This window comes from Melospiza melodia, chromosome 4 (assembly GCF_035770615.1).
Source record: "Melospiza melodia melodia isolate bMelMel2 chromosome 4, bMelMel2.pri, whole genome shotgun sequence".
Classification (NCBI taxonomy): Eukaryota; Metazoa; Chordata; class Aves; order Passeriformes; family Passerellidae; genus Melospiza; species Melospiza melodia.
The window spans coordinates 60,026,966-60,054,183 of record NC_086197.1 but is presented as its reverse complement, the minus strand read 5'-3'; the positions used below and the strand labels follow the sequence as shown (position 1 = coordinate 60,054,183).

The 27,218-nt window shown below is 38.9% G+C and overlaps 1 protein-coding gene across 3 annotated transcripts; it reads right to left on the bottom strand.

Annotated features, from left to right (window-relative positions):
* Nucleotides 1-1,664: 1,664 nt before the first annotated feature.
* On the bottom strand, nucleotides 1,665-27,218 carry CEP83 (centrosomal protein 83). Of its 3 annotated transcripts, XM_063154893.1 has the most exons (16): nucleotides 27,183-27,218; nucleotides 21,274-21,525; nucleotides 20,760-20,910; nucleotides 19,444-19,536; nucleotides 19,036-19,167; nucleotides 16,391-16,642; nucleotides 15,009-15,140; nucleotides 13,234-13,348; nucleotides 11,646-11,790; nucleotides 11,365-11,514; nucleotides 10,635-10,710; nucleotides 9,360-9,517; nucleotides 6,489-6,618; nucleotides 5,480-5,583; nucleotides 4,644-4,824; nucleotides 1,665-3,966 (listed from the first exon to the last, which is right to left on the bottom strand). In XM_063154893.1, exons 2-16 carry the CDS (start codon nucleotides 21,420-21,422, stop codon nucleotides 3,784-3,786), a joined length of 2,151 nt encoding a protein of 716 aa, XP_063010963.1. In that variant the 5' UTR covers nucleotides 21,423-21,525; nucleotides 27,183-27,218; the 3' UTR covers nucleotides 1,665-3,783. The 3 variants fall into 3 exon arrangements, with proteins under 3 accessions (XP_063010963.1, XP_063010964.1, XP_063010965.1); XM_063154894.1 differs by lacking the exons at nucleotides 19,444-19,536; nucleotides 27,183-27,218 and having other exon boundaries at nucleotides 21,274-21,993; XM_063154895.1 differs by lacking the exons at nucleotides 1,665-3,966; nucleotides 27,183-27,218 and having other exon boundaries at nucleotides 4,658-4,820; nucleotides 21,274-21,993.

Below are 27,218 nucleotides of genomic sequence, written 5' to 3'. Positions count from 1 at the left end.
GGTCATGCAAGGAATGGAGTGTAAGACACAGAGTGGCATCAGATGAGAAGCAGTGCTGCAGCTCCAGCCCTGCAGGTCAGCACAGCACACTTCCATCAGCCTGAAATTGGGAAGAGGAACAGGAAGGTAGGATATAACTTCTGATGATGCTGGGGAGGGTAGGCACTGGCCTAAACTCCAGCAGCTGCAGAGTCTGAATGGAGGGGGATTCCCTGGGCCAGAGGATTCCCAGCTGCCTTCCCACCTGTGGGAATATGGAAAAGGCCAGGGACAGGCTGATTGTGCAGTGCCTGCCACACCTCCACACAGCCTTCAGGATTTTCACTTCAACTGCACCACTTAACAGCTCTGAGGGTGATGATTCTTTTAAAAAACTAAACACGTTAAAAAAGATGATAACCCAATAATCCTTCTTTCAGGAGAAGGTGCTTAAGGGACAGGAAATAAGCTTTCACACAAAAGGCCTGGGACCAACTGGGAAAGGTAGCCCACAAACCAAGTGCTGACCATCATTCCTCCTCCTGCCATTACCCTTTTTCTGCCCTCCAAGTCTTACCTGGTTTGTACGAACCTCCCCAGTCCCCTGACATCAGAGAGCACCTTGCTGACACAGCCACGGCTGGGGACAGAAACACAAAGCTGATGACAGCGGTTCCGTGCTGGTAGATCCTGGTGACCATCCCGTTTGGCAAAGCTGGCTCAGGCACAGAGAGTTACTGTGTACGGGTTCATATGCAGGAGCAGCACAAATAGCTCCTGTTACTTCCAATAGCTACACTGTTTTCCTCAGAGAAGTTTAACAATTCCCCAAGAATGCATAAACTCTGGTTTAGGAATGGTATTCCCTAATTACTTCTCCCACTGACACACTGGAAAGCACGCTCTGCTCTCCCACTGCCTCACCTCCCCTCCCCTCCCCTGAGGCAGGATGGAGAGTAGAACTGGATGCAGAAAAAGTAAAGATCATGAGATAAGAAGAACTTACTGGAAACAGCAATGAGATAAGAAAATGATCAGTAACGGGAACAATACTAATGGCAGAGGGTAGAAGGGAGGCAGATTTACACGTGGTTGCTCACTACATGGAGCCTGGCATGCTACATGAGCCAAAAGGATCCCCTGACCCTGAGCCTGGAAAAAGAGGTAGTGTAGGATAACCCCAGCTCCCAGGCACAGCCCCCCTGGTACTGCAAAAGTTAACCCTGTCCTGGCTGGAACCAAGACAAATCCTTATACTTACAGACTGTGGAAAGTGAAAAATGCAGCCTCTGGAGAGAAGAGTTGAGTCAATGCCGGTGTCATTCCTTTGCTATTCCTACAGTCTAACAGCAATACTCAAGAACCTATTACAAGAGATTGCACAGTGTATTCTCACTGTGCAGTACTTTGAAAGCAACAACAACGACCACAAACCAAATACAAACAAACAAAAACCTAGATAACAAAAATTCCTCCAGTTCCAGGTCAGTAATCGTTATTGGATTATCAGGTAAAAAAAAATTAGATAAATAATTGATCCTTCACAAATTTCTGGACTGATAATGAACTGAAAAAAATATATTCAGCCTAGAATCAATATTTTTGTTGTGGTTAACAAATTAGAGTAGGAATAAACACAGACTTACATTTACTTAATGCAAAGGCAATTTATTATACTAATCTCTGTTATATTATATTAAAAAATCCAATTATTGCCCACTCCCATTATAGAAATACAAGAGGCACATTGTCAAGGGTAACAAATAGAAGTTTTCAGAGCTTTTAAAATTTCATTTTATCCTTTTTATCTGCATCAAAATATCAACCTAGATGTTGATTACAGCATTGTTAGTGATCAAAACTGCAACCCAGAGTAGCATACATTAACTTTCACATTGAAAGAGTAAGAGGATATTATCAAGTGTTAAAGGCATTATAAAAAATTGTTTTAAATTTTTATATTAAACGTCAGTTTTATTTTAAACAATCCAAACCTTGTAAAACAATTTTCAAAGTTTCTTGTGCTAAGGTTATTTAATGTTTTGACTTTATGGAAAAAAAACTGAAAAACAAACCTTATTGAGAAGGGATCTTGGCAATAGTTCACAGAATCACAGAATGGTTTGTGTTGGAAGGGACCAAAGATCATCTGGTCCCAATCCCTCTGCCACGGGCAGGCACACCTTCCACTATTACAGGTTGCTCAAAACCCCATCCAACCTGGCCTTGAACACTTCCAGGGATGGGACATCCACAGCTTCTCTGGACAACCTCTTCCAGTTCCTCACCACCTCCACAGTAAAGGATTTCTTCCTAATATTGAAACCTGCCCTTTTTCAGTTTAAAACTGTTGTCCTTTGTCCTCTGACACTCTCTGGACATAGAAAAAAGTCCCCCTCAGTTTTATAGCCCCCTTTAGATACTGGAAGGATAATGTCTCCCTGAAGCCTCCCTTTCCCTGCTGGCCATGCTGCTTTTGCTGCAGCCCAGGATGTGGTTGGGCTTCTAGGTTGTGAATGCACACTGCTGGCTCATGACCAGCCTTTCATCCATGAGAACTCCACTGTCCTTCTCTGCAGGGCTGGTCTCAGTGACTTCTTTTCCCAGTCCATAGTCACATTTGGGATTTTCCCTGCCCAGATGTAGCACCTTGCACTTGGACTTGCTGAACTACATAATGTCCCCATGGGCCCACGTCTGGATGACAGCCCTTCCTTCTGTTGTGTCAGCAACCCTGCTGAGGCTGCACTTGACCTCACTGCCGGACATCAGTGAAGGTACTGAAGAGCATCAGTCCCAAGAGTGAGCTCTGAGAGACTTCACTCAGCACCATCCTCTGCCTGGACATGGAGCCATGGACTATAACTCTGCCTGTGTCCATCCAGCCAATTCCTTATCCACTGAATGACAATTCACCCATCAAATCCATGTCCTTTCTGTCTGGAGATCAGCCATGTCATGTGGGACTGTACCAAAGGCTTCACAGAAGTCTAAATGATGACATTTGTTGTTGTTTCCCTGTCAACCGTTGCTGTCACTCCATCATACAGGGCCATATTGCTCAGGCACGATTTGCCCATAGAAAAGGCATGATGGCTACCTTGGCTGCCCTCCTTGTCTTTCACTTGCCTCAGCACATCTAGAAGGATCTGCTCCATGATCATCACAGACACTGAGGTGAGGCACACCAGTCTGTAGTTTCATGGTTCATCCTTTCTTCCCTTTTTAAAAATGGGAGCATAGTTTCCCTTTTTCCAGTCACTGAGGGCATCACCTGATTGCCATGATGTCCAAACAAGCAACAACATCAGCCAGTTCCCTCGGGGCCCTGAGATGCACATCAGGTCCAACAGACTTGTGGCTATTCAGCTTCATCAAATCATCCCAAACCTGCTCTTGGCTTATAGTGGAAGGCACTTCACTTCCCCTACACATGCCCAGAGAAGCAGCACTTCAGAGAACTGGGAAGTCAAGTGGACCAGAAAAAGTCTGCAATTGAATCTCATTATTGAGCCTGTAACTGCTGCTATGCTAAATATCATTGCACTGGTAACACCAATTCAGGGTGTAGCCTCCTCATGAATGGCAACCCTGCATATTCTTTGTATGATTCCCAGTGAGAAAAGTCCTTAGATCTGCTGGTCCTTCAATACAGCAGTAAAACAAGTTGAGCCACAAAGGGGTAACTATGCAGAATATATTTTATGCTATTCAGCCACACACAACCATGTTTTTGGCAAAATATGAAAAGCATGTACAAAGGATAAGTTATTGAAAGCTAACAGTACAAAGAGTATGCAGATTTTATTTGGAGTCCTCACTTTGTGCTTCATTTTCCCCAGTGATCTTATTTCTTGCCAAGTCCCCATATCCCACCATTACCCGCTCTCTAGACGGTCCAAGATCTTCCAGCTGTTTTCTTTGTCTGGTTTCTAATTCTTCCAATCGCTTGCCAAGCAGGGCAAGCTCTCTTTGATGCTGCTCCTCCTTGAAATTTAAAGGAAAAAGAATGTGGCTCTATTACATTTTACACACAAGGGACCAAAATGAGCAATACATTCATTTTCTTTAAGGAAAATAAAAACTGTAAAGTCCAGAACATCCATATTTGTTAAATTTTACTCATCAATGTTTCACGGGTATTATTCTGATATTCTTGATGAACACATCAGGAAGAAATACATTTGCAGATGTTCCTCCTCTCAGATGAAGGAGCACATAAACCTGAGGTCTCAGTAACCATGAATCTGTAGAGTCAACCTGCTCAACCTCAGCCAGAGAGATTTTCACCCTCAGCTGCTCAACCTAAGACTTTTAACCACACAAGAAATCAAAAGCAGCAATACTGCTTTGCAGTAATGAAACCATGGTGTGAGAGCAACAGTAGCATTCCTTGCTCAGAAGGAGCCATTTGAAGCCTCTGAGGGGAAGGACAAAGTATGGAGAATTGGCTTAAAACTTGTTACATTCCATAACGTTTTCCTTTGTCTTTCAAGTACTCCTTCCTATTGCGATGAAGGGAAGGAACATCTCCAGACAACTCAAAATTTCTTACTTCTGTTCAAAGATGAAATATGCCTTCCTTAAGACTAAGGTCAGTAAAAATGAACTATTTCAGTAGCCTCTTTTGCTGTATTATTTTCACAGCTTGTGCTATATCCCACCTGAAGAAAGGAGAAGGACGCTGCAGGCCCAGGAGGCCCGGCAGACGATGGGGTTACACCGACTGGGTTGAGTGCCGGTATGTCAGGACTCAGAATTATACTCCGGAACTCATTGTGCCGACGCTGCAAGTCCTTCAGCCTCTTCTGGAGGCGAACATATTCTTCAGAGGAAACATTCTGTCTAGGAAATAACAGATGGTTTATTGCTCAAGATCTTTGTTATCCCAACACAGCAGCACAGCTCTCCACGAGTGCTCTGCTGTTTAACATCTACAGTTTCCACCTATCCTTACTCAGAAGAACTGGAAGGTAGATCTGTGTATGTTCTTTTGCCTACACATCTGTCTAAATGCCCCTCTACATATTTAGCTATCTGCTCTATTATAGATTAGAGTTTACATAAAATAAATTAAGCTTTTATTACCATTCACAGTAGTGAGTCAGTGAAGCTACATTAGTTATTAAAATCAAGCCCTCCATAGGGGCTCAATGAAGAGGGAAAAACCAGGACTTTATTGTTCAAAGAGGATGCCATGCCTATTTCTCTTGCAATTCTGATGTCTTGTTCACTTCCTTCTTTTAAAGGGATTCCTGCAACTGCGCCTATCAGGTATTTTTTTCTCTTTTTCTTCTTGAAGAGACAGCCCCGCAACTGTCTCATAAGATCTCAGCTGCCCATCCTAAACAGAATCTATTCAAAGAATGCTGTAAAGGCCATTAGACTGGACTCTGGTTACTAACATAGGTACCATGTATCTTCAAAAATACTCCATATTTGTAAGTCATACCTTGAGCATATGTAATTATTCAAGCTAAGAAAAAGCAAAGTTAATTACCTATTTAACACTTGATTTTCCTTTTCTAGTTCTTCCATTTTGGCTTCCAAAAGTTCTATTTTCTCATGCATCCTCCTTTGTTTATTGTCATTGAGAGTTTTTCTCTGTAAAACAGATATTTCAAACAGCTAAGTAATACCTTAACAGATTAGATCCTGTAAAAATTAAATCTAAACTGTATGTGGTTTCAAGCTGTGACGCTTTATAGGAGTTTCCTTCTTTAAGAAGAGATGCTGTATTGTTTGAAGGTGCTTAGATTGCCATGTTGGGAAGCAGAAGAAATGGAAAATGATCCATAGCTGGGAATGAAAGAGGCACAACTGCCAGTCAGTTGTTGGTCAGTGACCAGCTGTACTAACAAACATTAGCAGTATCTGAGAATCACAATGGTCATCCTTTAAATGGACACATAGAAACAAGCATAAGCATAACCAAAAAAGTATGCTTCCTGTTTTTGTTTTTTGTTTTGGTTTTTGTTGGGTCTTTTTGTTGTTTGGTTTTTATGGCTTTTTTTCTCATACTGATCTTAACTTTCCATGACCTTAAAAGACACTGGTAGGTTTCATAACCTACGTTCAATGTATAACACTGCTAATTAATCTTGAGGTTCTACCTGCCTTTCCTTTCAAATTATTTCTTAAAAAGTAAGCTTAGGAGAAGAAATAAAATTTTAATATTCCATCAAGGAAAAGTAGAACATCATTTGTCTAGTATCTAGTATCATCATCCTCTCTCATCAAGGGGTTCACCTCTTAACAATCAATGCACATGTATGTGCAAAGAAAGGCTCACAAAATCTTTGATGGCATTATAACAAAGTTGTTGGCTGTAATATTATTTTGCAGGTCATTCAACCTATTTCTATGCTAATCTTGAAGAACCCAATATTTTTAGTTATTATATACAGTAGATTGCAAATAAACTCTTATCATTGAAACCATTCTAGCTGGCCAACATAAAGCTGAACTTTACACAGGGTGGATCATTCAAAAAGGAAGAGACAACGTGCCTTCTTCTGAGCAACAGCAGCTCGACATAGCTTGTTCTTCATTTGCTTGTATTTCTCTTCATACTCTGTGACACGCTGTGTAAGCACATGCTTCTCCTGCAGCCATTCCATACGCTGGTATTCTGAAGTCCTTTGGAAAAATCAGGGCAAAAAAATCAAGAGGTCATACAATGCAGCACATTCAGTTAATACCTTAAGGCTCTTAAAACAGATGCATCTTTTCACAACTCCTACTTTTATATACTTAAAGGATCTGATGTAAATTTTATTATGTTAACAATCTAATTGTGGCTACGACATTTCAACCTGTGCATTATCCTAGGATTTCTTTAACTAGCAAATTTTGAAAACTGATTCCAAAAAGCTGATTGTTGGTGTCTTGTTAGATCAGCATGCTGCCAAACCCCCCAGAGAAAATTCCTCAATTCAAGTCAAACCATCATGGTAGAACACAAGAGCAGATGCCTATTCCAAACATCAGTTGTCAGAACTGTTGACAACTACCTTCTCTGTTTTGGAGTGCAGGGTGCTGCCCTATGGGGTCTACTAAATCTTCATAACAGACTTGCTTAGGACGTGTTCCTAACCAGAACAAACACCAGCTCAACAAGAAGCTCCCACTAATATGGTTTCTAGACAACATTCCAGCTGAACACACGCCACCAAAGGCATATGTTATCTGTTTAGACTTTTGCATGGTTACAACACATAAAAATTAGGCTGTGTTCTCCAGCAGTATACAGGAAAGGAGCCATTTCTCCGTGCTGCCTTGTTTGTTTAGGCTGCCTGCATTGCGAGCCAAAGCAGGCAAGAACTAATGGAATATTTAATTACATTACTGCTAAAATTAAAATCAAATGGTGAGATTCTATCTAGCAGATTTTAAGAAGACCAAGGCCTGGTATTAGTGCATCCACTACTACTCCAGTCCCAGGCAGATGCATTTTCCCTGCAGGGACTCTGAATGCATCTCCATAAATTTCTCACCAAACCACCTCTCCCTTCCCCACAGTAAAAATATTGGGCATCATCCACTCTCACTTGGGAAACCGAGTCCTGGCCCCTGTGTCACCTGTCATGGCTCTTCTAGTTGATGCAGCATGGCTTGTACTTCACTCTGGACTGCAAATAACTACTAGCACCCAGGAACCAAAGCACTTTGGATGAGCACTGCTTAGCAGTAAAAGGATTTCAGCTGAAGCAATGGTTTAAAATGCTTGAGTTAGGTGTGAGGGTTTTTAGAGGTGTTTTGTGTTTCGGTTTTTGTTGTTGTTTGGTTTAAATGCCACTAACATTGTTCCCAAAATGCTAAACAAGTCCCTGTTTGAGCTCATCTCTGATCTGTATCAGGCTCATAGTTTGCCTTCAGCTGTTTTTCTCCTTTCACATTTTGATTTCCAAGCTTAAGATTGACACAGCCAGATATGCAGCAGCTTTGCCTACTTATGCTCAATGCTCAACTGGCACTATTTATCTGGAACTTTTTATCTTGTTGTCTCATCTTTTGGTCCCTATTTCACTTCCTCTTGCTTTGGTGCAATTAACTCTTTGGTGTTCAAGCTCATAAGAATTTACTGAACTGAGGAAGGAGGTTCTATCACTCACAGATTCACAAAAACAATGGGAACATGACCCAAGGCTTCCACGGTAGCAATGGCACAGGCCTGCAGGAATTACATGCAGGCTACAAAGCTGCTTCATTTCTGCAGTACCAACCTTAGTGCATCTCTCAGTACCTACATACTTGTATACAATGATCTCTGAGGACTGACAAATTCCTTCCACTGCCTTCCCAGGAAAAACTAATCCTGATTGTTTTGTGATCCATAAATATGTAAATGACAATGACAGCCTCATTCAAGTAACAGCAATGATCTCACTCAACAAGTGAGTACACCTCCCTAAAGCAAACATCCAAATATTTAATGTGCTTTTGACATACTCTGCCATCCAAATGCAATAATATCTTCAAATGTTGAATTGAAAAGCACTACTTAAACAAATGACAACATAGCAATTGCAGCACCAATTAATAGGAAAAGAGATGTTAAAACAAAAGTTACATAATATCCTTTGGAAATGTTGCATTTAATCTGGGACACCAACTTTTTGAAGCACCCACCACACAATAATCCAGTACTAGTTTGACAAATATTGGGTTACTAAACTAGTAAATTCTGAAAAACCATTTCAGACTGACAAACTGATCTTTAAATTCCAGGAAGGTGTTCATTTCTGTATGGAATCTGAATAAAATTTGGCTTCCTTCATCATTTATTGTCATACTTTGTTGACATGCGGTCAAGCTTGTGCAAAAAAAGGAAAGTGATTATTTTTAATTTTGATGAGAGGAACTAGAAGATATTTTATAAGCTTTTACTTACTTCATATCAGCTAAAAGTAGCTAGTGGGAAAGGGAAAGAAGTATTCACACATATACTGACTGGGACTGTGTAACCTTATCATGCATAATACAATGCTTGAATGCTCTTTTCACACATACAGCTTAAACACTCTTAAAAGAACTCTCTGAAACTCTAGATCCATTTATACCTATAGAAGTTTGACACCCTCTTCAGTCAAGTAGAATTTCAATTTATGCAAGAAGTGTATCTCATTAACCAATAATTAATTTTAACAGATACAAATGGAAACCAATGGAAAAAAACTCCTCTGTTTTTAAAGCTGATATGAGGAAAGCTTTTATACATGCTATGCCCACAGAATGTACAGCCATTTTTTACAACTGTTCAATATTTCCTGATCATTTTAACTTTCTGACTTTATTCAGAATCTACAATCCACAGTTAAGTAATCCATATGAGAAGAACACAAGCAGCATGAAAAATAAAGCCAAAAGAAAAAAATTACTTCTCTGTTTCCAGTTGAGCTTTCTCTGCCTGAGCCCTTGCATGTTGACATTCTTGTTTCAATCTCTCTATTGTTTCCTTCAACTTTTGATTAGATTCCAGCAAATCTTTTTCTGATTGAGAAAGTGAGGCAAGCTGGAGTTGGATATCATTTATTTGCTGCCAAAACAAAAAAGAATTTTTCTATTTCAGAAGATATGCAAATAACCAGCAACTGATTTTGAGATACTGAGACAATGCAAAATGGAGACACCAACTAGCTTTAGCTTTTCATTAGCCTTTTTTACTCATTTCTTTTCTCTTTACTCAACACTTTCTCCAGAAGCTTTACAGTAAATCACTACAAGATAAAGGGTTTCTGTTGTAGTTAAAATGAGAAAGATAGGCAGGATGCTTCTGCCACTGAAGTGTCCCCCAGAACTTCAGAAACCCAACACTTCAGCCCCAGGCCTGAACAGAACTCGAGGACCACGAAATATTTAGCAGCAGAGCTGTGGAGCTTTCCAGGCTCTTCTGTTCCATAACATACTGAGTGTTACAGCCAACAGGGAGTGTATAAATCAGTTCACAAAACGAGGAAGCACTGAAAACTCCAACCTCTGCAGCCAGCATACACAAATGATCATTTCCCTTTCCTTTTCCTCCCCTCACATGGACACTTAGATCCCCCAATTTCTGATTTCTGGAGGAAAAAATAAGTGTCTCAAACTTCAAGTGCACACAGCTTGCAGAGTACTTTGATGCACAGCTATTGTTATTACCTACTAAATAATATCACAGGCAAGCAGGAGTTAAAAAAAATAGGTTTGGTTTTCAACACTGCCATCAATTGACTATGCAATAGAAATATACCTCTTTACACTAGTTTGTTCATTTATGAAACATCTGTTAAACACTTGAAGAACCTCAGATGAGAGACGCAGTGTAAATGCAAAGCATTACCTAGAAACAATTTATAAGTCTCCATGGCAACTGAATCTCCAGTTAAATAGTGCATAACCATATTCAATATACCAGTCTATAAACATTCAGCTTTGAAATCCCTGTTACCCACAAAACACATGAAGCAAAAAACTGTAATCCATTTATAGAGGTCCAGGAAAGCACAACTGATTTCTGAACACTTCTCCTTTAAATATCTGAAGTACACATTTCATCCCTCCAGGGAAAAAAAAAAAAGCCTTAAAAATTCAATCTAATCTTCAAACGCAGGACATGGTAACTACAGGAAAGAATGTATTTCTTTATAAAACATTAAAATGCAATAAAACCTTACCTGTTTCAGATCAGCATTTTCACATCTCTTTTCTTCCAGCTCTTTTGTCTGCATAGCTTGCTGTTGAATTTTTAATCTAAAATTGTGTAAGACATCCTTATTTTTATCTAATCAAAATTCCAATGCTATAAATTAGGACAAATCAGCCTGACAAATAAATAGCATTACTTGAAAGGCTAATAAATATTTAACTAAAAAAGCACTGAAAATATATTTCTATTCATTCTTGGAATTCACATAGGAATAAGACTTTTGGAGTATGATTAATTTTATCATGCTAACCTTCAACTTTAGTAAGCTAAGTAAACTCCCAACCATAATAACCAACTCAGAGATATCATATTAGGTCTCAGATTGCCAATTTCTGCAATGGTGCCATTGTGGAATGAGAAATTATTTACTCTAACACTGGGGCTATGTCAGCAGCCAGCACTAAACTAGTTTTAACAAAGTTGTATTGCCAAATTATTACTTCAAAAGGGTCATTGAAAATAACACTTAAAGGTTTGGATGAAAAGGGTCACCATCTCAAACAGTTAATTTTTAATTCTGCACTCTTTTTTACGTAGTGCAAAAGATAATCCTGTTTAATCTACACCAGTGAACACTTCATAATGAAGACTGACTTCTGTCTCTATGAATAGTAAGCTTTCATACTGTCTACTGTAAAGACATTAAGGAGGGAAAATGAGAAATCTGTGCTAAGATTAGATTAGAAAAGTCACACTACCGCAAACGCTGAAGTTCCTTTTTGCTAGATTCTTCTGCCATCTGCACAGCACGTAGTTTCTCTTCATACTGATCCTTTTCAGACTGCCTCCAAGAATCTTGTTCCAGTTTCATCTTTTCTAGATCAGCTAGTCTGTTTTCGAGTTCTAACCTAAAACATTATTCAACATACACACAAGAATCACTAGAAAATGTCAGAAGTGTTTAGTTAAGAGTGATATTTTTAAAAGTATCACAAAACCATCCTCTTTTAGAAACTGAGGAGGCAATCAGTAGACATACTTTTCATTCTGTAAGGCTGCAATATTGTCAAAAACTTCCTCTTTGGCAGCTTGCACTTTACGAATTAGCTCCCGATCCTTTTCCACTAAGAGCACTTTATGTCGCTCAACAGCTGCAGTAAGAATTTCCTTGTCAGACAGCAATCCTGCATTATACATTAAAAAAGTTAAACATGTCATTATTGGTAAGAACCTCCTAGGAACCTATATTCAAATAACTTTATAAATTCACAAAAGGGAACTAAAAATCTCAATTCAAATGACAGAATTAATGGGGGAAGGAGAAAAAAGCAAAACACAAGAAAACAAGAAGAGACCTTTCTAAGTATAACAGTTATATTTCCAAAACTTTTGAAAAGTAACCATTACACTGGAATAACTGTCTATGAGAGTTTCTTACTTTAATAAATGATAGTAATTAAACAGTTAATATTACTACAGATTTAAACTCCACAGCAATTTATACAAAGCATTTGTGTCTGTTCCATAACAGCTATGCAAAGGTCAAGCAAGAAAATTTTCATTTTCGGAAAAAGCTTACAGTAAACAGAAACTGGTTGTCATTGAAACCAGTAACTGGGCAACAACAAATCTCAATTTTAATCCACCTATATTACCAAATGAGACATTTCTAGAACCATGACTTCATAGGCAGGGACAAATTATACAAACTAAAATCTTGTAACTGACACCTGTATTCACTGACAAATAACCCAACATGCTCTAACAGTGACTCCTGGCTATTCAGCTAATTCAGCAATGCAAATGGAATTCCACAGTTGGTTCAGGTTAACTTAAATCTTGTCTGTATTCAGTTTCATATTTCACAGAGCCAACATTTCTAGTTTGCAATACACTGTAAGCATATTGTCAATACAGAAAACATCACTTTTTCATTGCTCTTAGTGAACTTACTATTAAAGCAAGTGAACAGAAACAACTATTTCAGGAAGACAAATGTACTGTTTTGGGGCTATGGACAATCAATGAGGACAGTTCCCTTTAAAACGGTGTAATTGTGTAGTTGTGTGATTTAAACACAACTAGTACTAGAAAGCTTTGGCCTTTTCACTCTAGAAAGCTATTTCAAGTTGCCTAGATACTCAGCTGCATCAGGTAGCTTACAGCAATGCCTGTTCCCTTCAAAGAATGAGCTAGGTGTTGTATTTTGTTTCATGTGGCAGCCTTACGGAATTGGTATCAATTCCACAGACACAGAATCAAAAAACCCAACCACTGAAGCTCTGTGGCACGATACGGTTTCAAGCAGAGTATGAAAGACTCGAGAATTTACCAATAATAGAAAAAAATAACCATATGAAGTACATAATTTGAAACTGATTATGCTCAAATTGTGTCACAAATGCACTAATTTACATAAATGAAAAACTGCTCTCAATTGTTCTTTGCCTGGTAGAGCAAGTGAAACAACACAATTATTTCAAATACCAAATGAATTGTCAGATCTATCACCTAGACCAGAAGTAGAAGCTGAAGACTGCTGGGGAGCATTCAGACAAAAAAAACAGTTGTATTATTCTAACTGAAGTAAATAGATGAAACAATTACAAAATAATTTCATACTTTACCATCCATTTCACTTTGAATCTTATTTCTCTCTCTTTCTACTTCACTCTTTGTTCTTGCTGCCTCCAGTTTGACATTTGTTACCTCCAACTTATGTGAATGTTTAAGTTCTTTTACCTATGAGTTAGTAAAAACCAACATCAAATTAACTATAATAAATTTATGTATATTTACTTTACTTCTGACTAAAGATACCTCAGAATCAAGCTAAAATAAAATTAAATTGAATCTCCGCAAGTAAATCAAAACAGTGATATCCAAAGCCAGAATATCAACTACTTCCCCAAGTAATTTCAATTTGGTAACTACTTATAGTCTCCCTGGCCTCCTGGAGTGCTACTCAATTTCTCAAAATCCAGGTCTGCATAGTCTTGAAGCGCATTTTAAATCAAATACTGCTCTACAGACACATCAAATGGCCTCATAAAAGTAGGAGCCTTAAGAACATCAAATCAATGAAAATTACTGCTTGCATGGAAACTTTCTATAGTTTAGGCATTTGAACGCAGTAATTACACGGTCAATGCGAATTAAATATCTGGAGAAAAGCACTTATAATGAAAATCCATTCACAATGACAAATGTAATTACAACCTGCTTGCATATACAAGTGGCAAAAGGTTAAGAATGACACAGTAGCTTATTAAGTAACTACATGGAAGATTTAGTTGCTTATATATCAAGTTGATAACATTCAGGGCAACTTGAAAAGATTTAAGGTGGCTTTTTTAAGGCAGAAAATCCAGAGGACAAACATGCACCTGTGCTCAGGAATAGGTTTGAGTGGGAGCAGAAGCAGGTGGGGGTTACTATAATAAAGCTTTTATTTTCCTCCCTTTGAGAAACATGACTGTAATATTTTATTTTCTCCTGCTTCTGGAGGGGAGCAGAGAAGACCAGTTGATACAAAAATAAAGACTGTAACAATATTCTCTATATTCTGGGAAATGACTGAAAAATCTTTACCAGAAGTTTTCCCTTCCTATTTAGCATTCATGGGGGCCAAGTAGGGTATATTACATAAAGAGGCTTTAAATAGCAGTATAGCTACACCTTATTCCTGTGGTAAATTAAAACTTTTTTTAATGAATCACCAAAATTAAATACTTAGCACTCAAATATGCACTGTAAAAAGATCTCAAAGAAAAAAAAAAGGAAAACATACAATCATAAAATGAAACCTCTAAGACCTGGTGCCAACACAACAAAGTCACTCAAATATGTTTTAAGACAATGGTCAACTTAAAATGCTGTGATGCAATTCTGTACTGGAATGTTTCTGTACAAGCTATGCTGGCATTAACCAAAGAAAAAAGCTATGCTAACGTGATTACTCTGCTTCTAATTTAACCTAAATCTCCACAAGTAATTCCAATGCAGCTTGCTTCCTGTAGCTAACACAGCCCATTGAGAGGATAGTTTTTAAGACCTCCAGAAAAAAAAAAAAAAGATAGAAAGATCAGTTTTAGGCTGACTGTTTTCATGAACATTGAAAACATGAATATAAAGATACCACTTCACATGTCTTGTTCTGTTCAGGAAAAAGATCTAGAAGAAGGAATAGTAACAACATAACCTCAATCTTTAGAGAGACTTTCAGGTATGACATATCTCCTGTAAAGTCATATATTCTTTGCCTTTCAACTGGAATTGAGGGAAAAATTCCATATCTATTTTAAGTCACAGCAGATGACATTGTAACTTCTAGTATAAAATATAAGCAGAAAAACATAAAAGGATTTGAAAAATATATTTTAGACACCATAAAAGTACTTACTTGAGCAGCTAAGGAATTGACTTCTCGTTCAGCTTTGTGGAGTTTGCTAGTTAAGTGAATGTTTTGCTCATGACTCATCTGCAGCTCTTTCTCAATGCGATCAACCTGCAGTTCAGCAGACTTCTTTTCTGCCTTGAATGAAGGAAGCATTTTTAGGATTTTTGGAGCTGGGTTGCTTCTTGTTACTCATTTGAAACCTTTGGCTGATCTGGGCTTTCAGATATTACTGTCTCATTATAATATATAGTATTACATATAAAGATTCAACTTTGTTCTATCATATATTCCAATACAACAAGGGTCTTGAATTTTACTGGAAAGGCACAACTATTTTTACTAACACCTCCTACACAGAATCACTCCCATTTTCAATCCTCCTTGATAAGGAGTGATGTAATCTGACTTACTTAGGACGCAGCAGGTGTGCTCACCACTAAATTACTGGGCTATAAACAGTGTAACTACAATTAGTGTTCACAAAGTGTAATATGCTGGCCTATGCCGTTATACTGATGGAAAAATTAACATCCTGGAGAGGAAATGCAATTTCTGCATTATAGACTCTGATCTTTACAAGACAAGACCCTGATCTTTAGTGAACATCAAAAAGATAATCTAATACATGATTTCACCTTGCTTTTCTAAACACTTCTGTTTTCAGCAGGGCTCTCTTTAAAGCTCTCTAAGAAGATTACAGCACTTTTTAAGTTGAGATCAGAGCATTTTGTAACTGAAGTATACAGCACTGATAATAGTAACAAAAAAAAAAAAAAAAAAGAACCATCTATCTGCATGCTGCAACTGTGCAAAAAATCTAGATGAAGAGGCTTACTGCCTAGAGAGGTAGCAAGGACTGACAGAAGGTGTGGAGGAATACAGTAGAATCCTGGGAAAAGTGCAACAGTCCAGAAATACCAAGGAGAGCAACAGCTGAGTAATAAACAACTGCAGTAATGTGGTGGAGCAAGAAGAGGCATAGGACAATGACACATGATGAAGGGACTAAAGAGGGGTGCATCATGTGACATTCTTGAAAAGAATAAAGAATTTACTGCAGCAGATTATTAACATATTGGTTTCTAAGTCCAGCTAAGTGGCAAGGGTTGACATGACCCTCTTACTGACTACAAATATGGATATGACTTGCTTGTTTTGAAAGGATAATCATTCAGCATAGTCTCTCAGTTGAGAGACTTTCCAAAGTTGAACTGGCAGTGCATGACTCCCAGTCAACTACAATTTGACTTTAAATCTGAAATGTAGAAATTCAAATTGTGGAGTCAATGGTAAAATTATCAGTGATTTCTGTGACAGTTCTGTCAGGCCAAGTGCTATTCTTACTGCACTCTACAGGGAGGCAAAATAAGAACAGAAAATCTTACCTCTAGAGATCGAATCACAGTCTGCATGTCAGCTAACTGTCGTGCTTGTACTCTTTGAACATTTTCTGCTTGCACAACACTGTTGTGTCTTTCTGCTCTTAGTTCTTCGACTTCTGCTTCTAAGGCTTTTAATTTCTGACACAGTTGTGCCTTTTCTCTGGAAAGTGCCTCCACACGTTTACTGTCCCTTGTGGGATCAATGCTAAGCAGCTGATTATGGAGTTCTTCCTTATCTTTATCCAGTCTTGCAATCTGATAGTTGTTAATCAGAAAAATAAAATTTCTTACATTGGTCAGGTGTCAGGCAGCAATATTTACAGTAGTTAACAATTCAGAAAAGAGTAGCAGTGGACATTTAAACATTCATTTGCTTAGAGTAGGAAATTCAAAGCAAGACCACCTGAATGCCTGTTATTAGCATGGTCTTTTTGAGAACACTACAGAGTGCAACACTGGTTGATGTCCTCATTAGCAAGCTGGATGATGGCATGGCATCACTTTCAGCAAGCTTGAGTTTGACACCAAACTGGGGGGAAATGGTCAATCTGTTGGAAGGCAAAACTGCTATCCAGAAGAATCTGGACAAGCTGAAGGAATGGACAGAACTGGATCCTCTTCAATAAGAGGAGCAAGACACACATCTGAGATGGAGTAATCCAATGCAACAGTACAGGCCCATAGCAAGGGGAGGCAGCGTCTCCATGGAAAAGGATCCGGGGGTCCTAGTGGACAACAAGCTAAAGGTCAGTCAGCAGAGCACCCAATCCAATCCTGGCAGATTGGCAGAGGGATAACTAGCAGATCCAGGGAAGCGATCCTTTGTCCCCTTTCCAGGACTGGTAAAGCTGTACTTGGAGCTTGTGTCAAGTCCAGATGGCCACTAAGGTGTTCAGAGGGTTGGGGAATATGACATATAAGGACAAGCTGAGGGAACTAAGCCACAGCTCAGAGAAGATGCACAGTGATGGGAGGAGAGGCAACAGGCACAATTTGGAACAAGTGAAGTTCTAACTATGTATTGTGAAAAAAGTTTACCATGAAGATGGTTAAATACTGAAAGAGTCTGCCCAGAAAAATAATGGAATCCCCATCCTTGCAGATGTTCAAGACTTGGCTGGACATGGACCTAAACAATCTGATCTCATTACACTTCAATATTTTAAACAAAATTTTGGAGTATAAAGAGTCTCTTCCAACTTCTTATGATTCCTCCATTTTATAATTACAACAGAACTCAAATCTGCTAATAACTCCATACAGCCAACATGACTGGGCCCTGACAGACTAGAAACCAAAAAACAAACAAACAAACAAAAAACCCAAACCAAAACCCAATAACAACAACAACAAAAACTCCAACTCTCTCTCACAAAGTACTACAAAAGGTACAAGCCAATCTGGAGACTGTAATTAACAAACATAAATTCATAGATTGTTACACTTCAAAATAAGTTACATGGACTGAATATAACAGCAGGACCAGAAGAGTAAGAAAGAAAGGTATGTAAGAATTCTCTCCATATTTGGAGATTAGTCCAAACTCTGATCTGCAGCAGTCCTTTTAAAAGTTTCACCAGTGTTCTCTACGAACAAACCTGATTTCTGCAGCAAAAGCCCTCCAAATGCCTTTTATGAGGAGATTCAATTGCATTATATGCCCAAGCCATCATTTAAGAATCAGGATGTTTTTATAGCCTCCTTGTGCAAAATGACATGGAATGTTAAAAAACCTTTGAGAGAAACCAGATCACACTGTGCCCTGGGCTCAAGGTACTTGCATTCTGTGTAAGTGTGCTAATTAGCTGCAGGACTAGCAAAAACTCAACAAGCCCATGAGAGAGGCAGGCTGTAAAGCAGCATGTGGGTTTAGCTCCAGGAAGGACAACTGTTCTGTTTTTAATGCACTACATTTGCAAACTTGGATTGATTTTGCAAGTGATGATTGCTTTGATTTTTGTCTGATGTTTGGAGTAATACATTCAAATCTGGCATCCTAGAATATATGCTTCCAGACAAATACTTAAATGGATATGCAAATGACATCTGCAACTCATTTACAATGATGTATCTATTTAAAACATAAATAAGCTGACAATTTATTTAGCTACATACACTTTTGAAAGTCCAAAGAAATAAAAAAATTGTTTCTTCAGGAGCTAATACAAACGAAATAAAGTTATCAAATTTTTCAGTATCCTTTTGATTATCACTATCTTGATCCAAACTAACATCATGGTAAGTACACTGCAAAACATACCCTTATCTGCTATTAACAATATATCTTCCTTGATAAGTTGCCACATGAGTAATTTAAAGCCTAAACTTCCATTGGTCAGTCAGATAATTAATTTCAAATTAGCATCATGTCACAAATCACAAATGTGAGTAATAACAGCTTTAAGCAAACGTCATTTACCAGAAAGCAAGTTATTCTTACTTTTAATAGCACAAATATTGCAACCCATCACTGAACAAGTCTATAGAGGCAGCCTTAGGCTAAGTCACAGAAGTGCTTCGAGAACGAAGAGAATAGAAACAAACATGAAATGCAGTCAAACTGACAACCCTTCAAGCACCAATAGTTCCACAATGTTCAAGCAGCTTTGTCAGAGATACTTTCCAAGCTACTAAAATATTCTACATACCTCAGTCTCATATTTTATTTTCTTCTCTTCTAAAATATGTGCATGTTCTTCCTTTTGATGCTCAAATTCTGATTTCAGAAAGGTATGGTCATAACGAAGTTTGTTATATAGTGTTCTGTATTTTTCTACTTCCTAAATTAGAAAAAAAAAAAATTAAAGTTTTCAAATTTATTTCCTTTAAATGTCCATGCAATGTTTCTATTGCTTCACAAGTTGTCTTTGATTAACTGAATGCTGCCTCCTCCCTCTTCCATGATTTCAACCTTCCCTGCCTGGGACAGCAGTACCAGAGAAATGATGCCATACTTTGCTCCCCCTTTCAGTTTTAATTTCCTAAGGTTTTAGGAACAACTATAAAGCAGCAATCACTACTCTAAATGAAATAAAATTTCAATACTTATGACTTACATTTTCTAGCTTCTGATAACGCTCTCTCATAGGAGACTCCAATTCCTCATACATTTTTGCTTTTAACCGTTCTAATTTTTGAGGAGTTAGCACCTTAAAACAGAAAAGTATCACACAAATAATTAGTCATATTCATTCATATTATTTACACTGTGATTGGTCACATAGCCAGGAATAAGGTATTTCAAATATGTTTTTAGGAATTTTACTTAATTTTCTAGGCTTTTCTAAAGAAATTTTAATAGTAGTTACAAAAGCAAAAAAAGTATTAGTGAACTAAAAATATTTTGGGAAGATAACAAGCATTTGGAATGTCAGCATTTATCAATAGAAGCAACACAAATTTCAGGCTGAATTGCCAAGAGATTTATCTCCTTTGTGGGGGATGGGGGAAGGAAAAGCAGTCTCACATGAAAGATAAAGAATTAATATCTAACTGAAACAGTAAGTGAACCAACCCAAAAAGATCAAAACAAGCAACACCAAACAATTATTTGCAAAACACATTAGATGTGTGTTCTCCAACAGGTACATGGATACTGGTTTAAATGGAAAAAACCATCAGGAAAGACTCCTGGCCTTAAGCTCGATTCTGTAAGGTATTTTGTTTAAATTTCTTGATAGGGTTCACACAACAAACTATCTACCAAGAAATAGTTTAAAACAAAAAGTTTCATCCACAACTGTGACATAGTCTTATTTATTCTAATTTTCTTTCACTTATCTGTACCCTGGAGTCCCTGGAAACTAGTCCTAGATATGGTACTGAGGCACATCTCCTCCATTCAGAGTCTGGGATCCTTTGGTTAGAGATTATATTTTTTTCCTAAGAACATGTCCTGCATTACTTTAAGGAAACAAGCAGTTACATAGAGTGTCACCCAAGTTATCTTCAATGTTGAGGAGTTTTTTTGTTTGATTTTGGTTTGGGATTTTTTTAAGAAAAGAAAGAAGAAAGCTGTCATCACAAAGAAAAACAAATATCTATCTTTCTAGTCACTTGTCCTAACAGATTTAGGCACCTAAGTTACTCCCCAAGACAGATGATTCTCCCCTTAACAGCAGAGCAAGCATGGATAGAGACTGAGAGCCTTACACAGCACCTAACAACAGGATTTGGATGATTCAGTTAAACAAGGAAACACTATTTTCAACCCATAGTCACTCTAGAGAAGAGCCATTACTTAGATTGGGAGAATTTCAAGTCATCTGAAATGTATCCAAGCTGGGTATGCATGCTGCATGAACAGAAAAATATGCATGGTCCTACTACATGATAAAAATACATCCCAAGTCCTTCCAGTAAATTATCTCACCTGCTGCTTCACTTGTTCCAGCTCCTGTGTTTTAGCCAGCAACTGCTCTTGAAAGTCAGCAAGAAGCTGCTGAAATTTGTCATGTACAGTCTCTTTTTCAACTAGCAACCTTTTCAGTTCATCTTGTGATTTCGTATAATCCTCTTGCAATCTGAAAGATAAAATTTACTTTATATTCACCTTTTAAAATTAGACCTTAAAGCTCAAAAGACTCACACACAGGAGCAAATATACGGACACCAAATAAGAACTAAGCTATTAATATCATCTTTCTGTAATATATTGAAAAGTTATCCCACAGTTATAAGCATAAAAAGTGCTGCAGAAACATCACCTGCAACGTCTTAAGGTACTTCGAATTGCTTATTTTCCTATATGAACAAAAATCTCTTAAAATCTCTCCTTACACACAGGAATAGCTAACACACATCTCACACATACAAATAAATCCCTTCCAACATTTAGCTTCCCCTTTTAACAACTCAAATAGAGAAACTTGCTTAAATTGATGTACCTTAGATGTTCTGCCCTTAGAGTTTGGTAATTTGCTTTGTGGTGCTCACTTCGCATCTTTTCATCCATCAAAAGTTTTAGTATTTCCTGTGAATTAGCTGCTTCACCACTTTCACCCACAAGGGGAAGGAGGTTGCCCAAAGCATCCATCTTATGAGGACTGCTGACGATGAGTATGGAGGAGACAATTAATGTATAACTGATCTACAAGACCATCCACTGGTTACACTGGCATCTCAGAAGATCAAGACACCTGAACAAATACAAGGACATGTGATTAGCATTCAAGTACATTCACAGTTCAAAGGTTTCACACACTGCTTTTGCTTTAAGTACAGAAGAATCCTGGTTCTGCTTTAACACAGATTAGAAACCTTTACTGGAAGTGCAACTCTTCTCAGGGCAGGCTGCATGGGCAGAGAAGTAATAGTGCTTCCAGGGGCACAGAATACACTTAAACATGAAGGTCATTGGAGTCAATACAAAATAGGAACAAGCACTACTATCTGAAACATTACAAGACATGTTATTTTTACTTATGCTATACATTGAGACTCCAACCATGATGCCCTATTTATGCCTTTTTAATCAGAGTTCAAGCAGAGGTCACAGATAGCAGACACACAGCTTTTCTTACTACTTATTAAAAAGTCTGTCACACTGTCCTAACGTGCTGTATTAATCAACACACCAATACTTCAGCTGGAAGAAAAGCAGATAATTCTCTACTGAATTCCTACCAAGCCCTCTCTGGAGAAGAGCTAAGGTATCAGGGACAGCCTGGAAGACACCTGCCCACAGTTCAGTTCTGAAATATGTCACTTCCTTATTTTCAAAGCTTATTTTGTGGTTGCTTGGGACCTTTCCAGAAAGACTTCTGCAAAATGTGAAAATATCAGAATGGTGTGAAGAAAGCTGCAAATCAAGAGTTCCTGAGAAATAAGGAAGTATTCTAATATGCCTCATTAGTGCTTTTTGATATTTGAAGAAATAGGTATAAATCTGATCATTACTGACACTTCCACAGGATCTGGGGGAGGGAGGACTGTAGCTGAATTTTAGGGAAGTTACAAAGACTTGAAAACAACTACTCTGCCATTTTAGCTTTTTGCATAGCTGGACTGATGCCTAAGAAGTCCATGTCTGCAGTGTGCAAAGTGTACGTTTGTATAAAGTAAAACTCAAACAGAAACAATGATAAATCCCTACCATCACTACAAATACCTTGCCTTCTTTACATGCACAGTTGCATGTATATTTTCTACCACAGCACTCCTTCATGGATGTATCTTAAACACTTCAATTTGATTTTATAAACCCCTGAACTATAAGCGAGATTAAAATCTGTCTTCAATACAGGACAAAACCCCATTCCACTAAGACATGATAATGTCAAGAAAGTGTAAATGTAAGACATTTTTCCTTCCTCCATTGCTAAAATGAGAAAAGGTCAGAGAAAAATCCACCACTTATAAAATCAGTCTAGGTAAAGCAACAACAGAAAGTTTGTTTTCTGCTTTACCCAAATTTGCTGAGAGAACGAAGAGGAAGAAATCAGAGTAAGGAACATTCTCCTCTGTGGCTGTCCTAAATGCACAATCAATTTCAAACATCAATGACACTGGTTTTAAAGACCCTCCTAATAAATATAATCTCTTTTTCATCCCTGAATTTTGTTGGCTATTGAGAAACAAAGGACAACAGCAATTTTCAAACTCAATATAAAGACATTTTCAATTGTTAAACCAACAGCTAGACGAGGAGAACAGGTCAGTAATGCTAAAGACAATAAATCATGTGAGAGGAGAGAAAGCTCTGGCACACAGAAAATTCAAGGCAGCATGTCCCCAAGAATTTCTAAGCATATCAACGGGGTTAACATGATCACTATTAAAAGCAAGCAAAAACCCCACACAAACAATAAGAACAAACCAAAACAACAAAAAAAACCCAACAATCAGGCAATAGCACTTTGCTTTCATATGTTGTAGATACTAAATGTAACTATCAAACTGTAAGCCAAAGCTCAGAATTAGGAACACAGCATTTAAAGTCAGATCTGAATCCTGCTGCTTACTCAAGTAAGAAGTATTTTTGAAGTGGCATAATGGAGATAAAGTCAAAGACACCAAGAAAACGCTACGTTTTCTCAGACAATGTCAGCCAAAAGCTAAACTGGAAGACAGCCTTTCCTACTCTATTCCAAGCTGCTGCAGGTGAGAAGTATATTCTCTCCTCACAGCTTTCGTTACTATCAAAAAGTGCACAAATTACAACGCAAGACACACACCTGGCCATGTATTCATATGCATGAAGATTTCATTAAAAAGATAAAAGGAGAAAAGAGAGGGAGATAATTGCAGCTGACAAAACAATGCTCCAGACTGCGAAAACCTGTTGTTTTTAAGGAAACAAAACTCTTTTGGCTTGCAGGGACATCTAGCGGCAGATGTCGTGATTTGCATTCCTGGTGACAACTGTGAAACAGAGATTTGATTACTTCATGAGCTCTTTCCTCGAAACACAAACAGCAATTAGTAATATTTAACCTATTCACATGCAGAAAAGTTTTGTCTTGTTTTGGGGTTCTTTTCCCCGCATCACAAAATAATTTCTGGCAGTAAAGTGCTAATAGTCAACAACATTTAGGGATACCAATACTTTAAGTATATTACCAACCAGAATCTCTTCTGTGCTAATGGTGGACAGTAGTTGCTCACAGTCAGTGAACAGGCCTTAAATAATCTTCAAAATTACACAAACACTACAGTCATAGTTTTTGAGAAATACTTTAAAAGAACACTAGGTTCTTCCTCTCTTGGAGATGTGTTCAAGAAGTGGAGAAGCATAAAACATACTTTAAAGAAACTACACCCACCATCATATTTAAACTTAATTCTACACCTTCTTATTTAGCAAGCTACCAAACTGCAAATTTGTATCAGTCATCCCAAATTCCTACTATGAAGCCTTAACATAATTTTCCATAGGTATAAATACAAAGGCATTGGTGCAGAGTCCTGAAACCTAGGAAATGCACACTCTACAGCTAAAATGGTAGTACTGTAGAACACCTAAGTGAAGTAAATAAATTACATTTCCAAGAATCACCTTTGTTTTGCCTTTCTTCTCAAATTATTTCTCTTCCTAAAGAGGGAAACACTGCTGAATTACCTACCATACATCTCTCCTCTTTATAGCTACACATCACGAAAGGGCTTTTCTTTTGCAAGATTTTTCAGCTATATTATTTTAACTTTTTCTGTGCTACAAGCTCTTTAAAAGTGAGAATACTTGCATTTAGAGAAAAATATTATATATCAATATGATTTTTTGCTTTATATGAATTTTTATGGCATTTTGTTTACAACACCAAGGCTTCCTTCTTGTTCACCTGGCATAACCAAATGACATGACTGCACCATGTAGTGGTAATTCCCAAGTGCCATACGTAACTCACTCATGGCTCTCTTTTCCATGCCACGCTTAAAACACTTAAATTTATTGTCTCTGAACACAGTTTGAAACAGATAGATGATACAATGAATATAATTTTGCAACTAACAAAAAAACTGACAGTATTTAGCCTTGTGCCGGGTTTTGCTCAAGCAGTAAAATTCTCATTAAAATCTGTGAAAGTCAAAGAGCTTCTTCGCACAATTCATGGTCTAATTCCTCTGCCTGCTTCTCTCGCATCTCCAGACCTCTTTACTTGCTCTTTCTTTTTTTTCTAATCCAATTAGCCAAGATCTTCTGAAACAATGAACTATTTGCCTGAAAGAGTGAAAAACTCAAGGAAAGCACAGCCTCTTTAAAAAGCAGCTCTTCAAACACCACCCCTTCTCATCCCTGCTCAAGAGTCTACAGTAAGACCAGACAATGGTCTAACGCAAAAGTGTAATCCAACACAAGAGCTCGCTGTCACCAGGAACGGGAGGGCTCCACTCCTCCTTTCTTTGTCCCCATTGCTGTGTTTGTCATTCATCAGACCCCTTCATGAACAGTTTTAACTCAAGAAGCCAACACACTCAAACAAGCAGAAGACACTCAATAGTTTTTCTGTGAGGTCAGTGAGTCACACGAGCTCATGGAAAAATCCAGCAAGCGACATCATCAGTGAAAGTGGGCAGCTGGTACGGACGAGGGGAAAGGAACAAAGAGCCAAGTAAACAGACAGGAGGAGGAGCAAGCCTTTCTCCTTTCAGGAGCACAGAGCTGGCACAGCACAGAGCTCAGATGTTCACAAAATCACAGCCTTGGACTAGATGCCCAGATTTTACACGGTCACAATTCAGCGAAAAAAACCCTATCTTAAACAACTATGCAACACACTTGTAAGAGATCAGACTTCCCATGAACACCAAGTGTGCAACCAAAAACACCCCAACCCCCTTCTATATCTTTCGAGAAATGTGGCAGCACACCACATTGTACTTTAACAGTTCATATTCTACTGACCTGTCATCAGCAACCTGCAACAGTCAACACAATCACCTTAAAAAAATCTAGGGAGGCAAAACCAAAGAGAAACAGGAAATCCTTTGTTATAGAGAGTTCCATAACCCAGACACTGCTCAGATGTTGCTGCAGAGAATCCACTGAAAATCAATGCTTAACACTTTTGTGCACCAATACTGGAGAATATCTGTATGACAGCTGCATTTCAGAAGACACCAAGCTCATGCAAGCTACTCTCACTCCCTCCACAGCAGTGTTCAAGGTACAAGTTTCAACAACCATTAACCATATTATTATGGCAGTATCCATCCCTACACACTGCACATGGTACCACCCTCTCAGTTTCTGTCTTACACTTCAGATCTGGCTACTTATTAGGTGAAAAACAACAAACAAGGTTCTCTCTTAACTCAGGGTTAAAATTTGTGCTTTACCCACACACACTACCAAGCAAAACTGACAGTAGTTACTGATTTGAATTCTGAATGGGAGCTACACCTCTAAATTGAGCTGTAGCCAAGAGCAGCCAGTCTCCAAACACCATGTATGTTTTTCTATGATTTTTCATGGCAAGAAGCCTTCAAACACACATAAACCTTCACTCACTAAAATTTCATTCAAAGTTCTACCCAGGATTTTTGCACATAAGCTATATTCCGCAAACAAAACTCTTCTGAAAAATCACTTCCCTTTCATGCTGACTCAAAAACCGAGATGTTCAGGGAGGGCATAGGTTTCACATTGTCATACATATCCCACACCTCCTGTAGGCAGAAACATGATTTTATATACACTCTACAGTACGTGGACGAAGATCGAGTGAGAGGCCAAGCGAGCTGCATAAGTCACTGTGATATTTTTGCTGTTTTGTTTTTGTTTTGTTTTACTTTTAGACGTAGGAGCTCGGTCAGAGGAATACCACTAACACGGCTGACACACATCCAGAAGCACAGCAAAATAGCAATTTTCCTCCGAGTGACGTGGCTGAGGACGAATTGGACGTGGCTGAGGATGAGGATGGCTGGTGGAAAGCAAAGCAGACAAGCGGAAACACTCGAGAGCCAGCAGCGAGCGGGCTCCGCCTGCCCCTGAAGGCGATGGCGAGCGCGGCAGGCCGCAGAGGCCGCGGCAGCCGCTCCCGGGGCTGGAGCAGCGGGCACAGAGCGGCGCCGGGCCCGCCCGTCCCGGCTGCGCGGTCACCAACGGCGCGGGCCGGGGGAACGCGCGGCGCCGGGCACGGGCCAAGGGACCTCCCCGCCCGGCCGCCAAGAGCTGCGGCCCCACGCACGCAGAAGGGCCGCGGTCAGCCCAGCCCCCATCGGAGCCCGGCTCCCCCCTTACAGCCCGGTGCCCCGCACGGCCCGGATCCCCCTGGCACAGCGGAACCCCCGCCACAGCCCAGCCAGGCGCGGCTGCCGCCGGCCCGAGCGATTTAAAAATGGCGCCTCTCACCTCCCGCCGGCCGCGCCGCCGCCGGGCCCGCGCCGC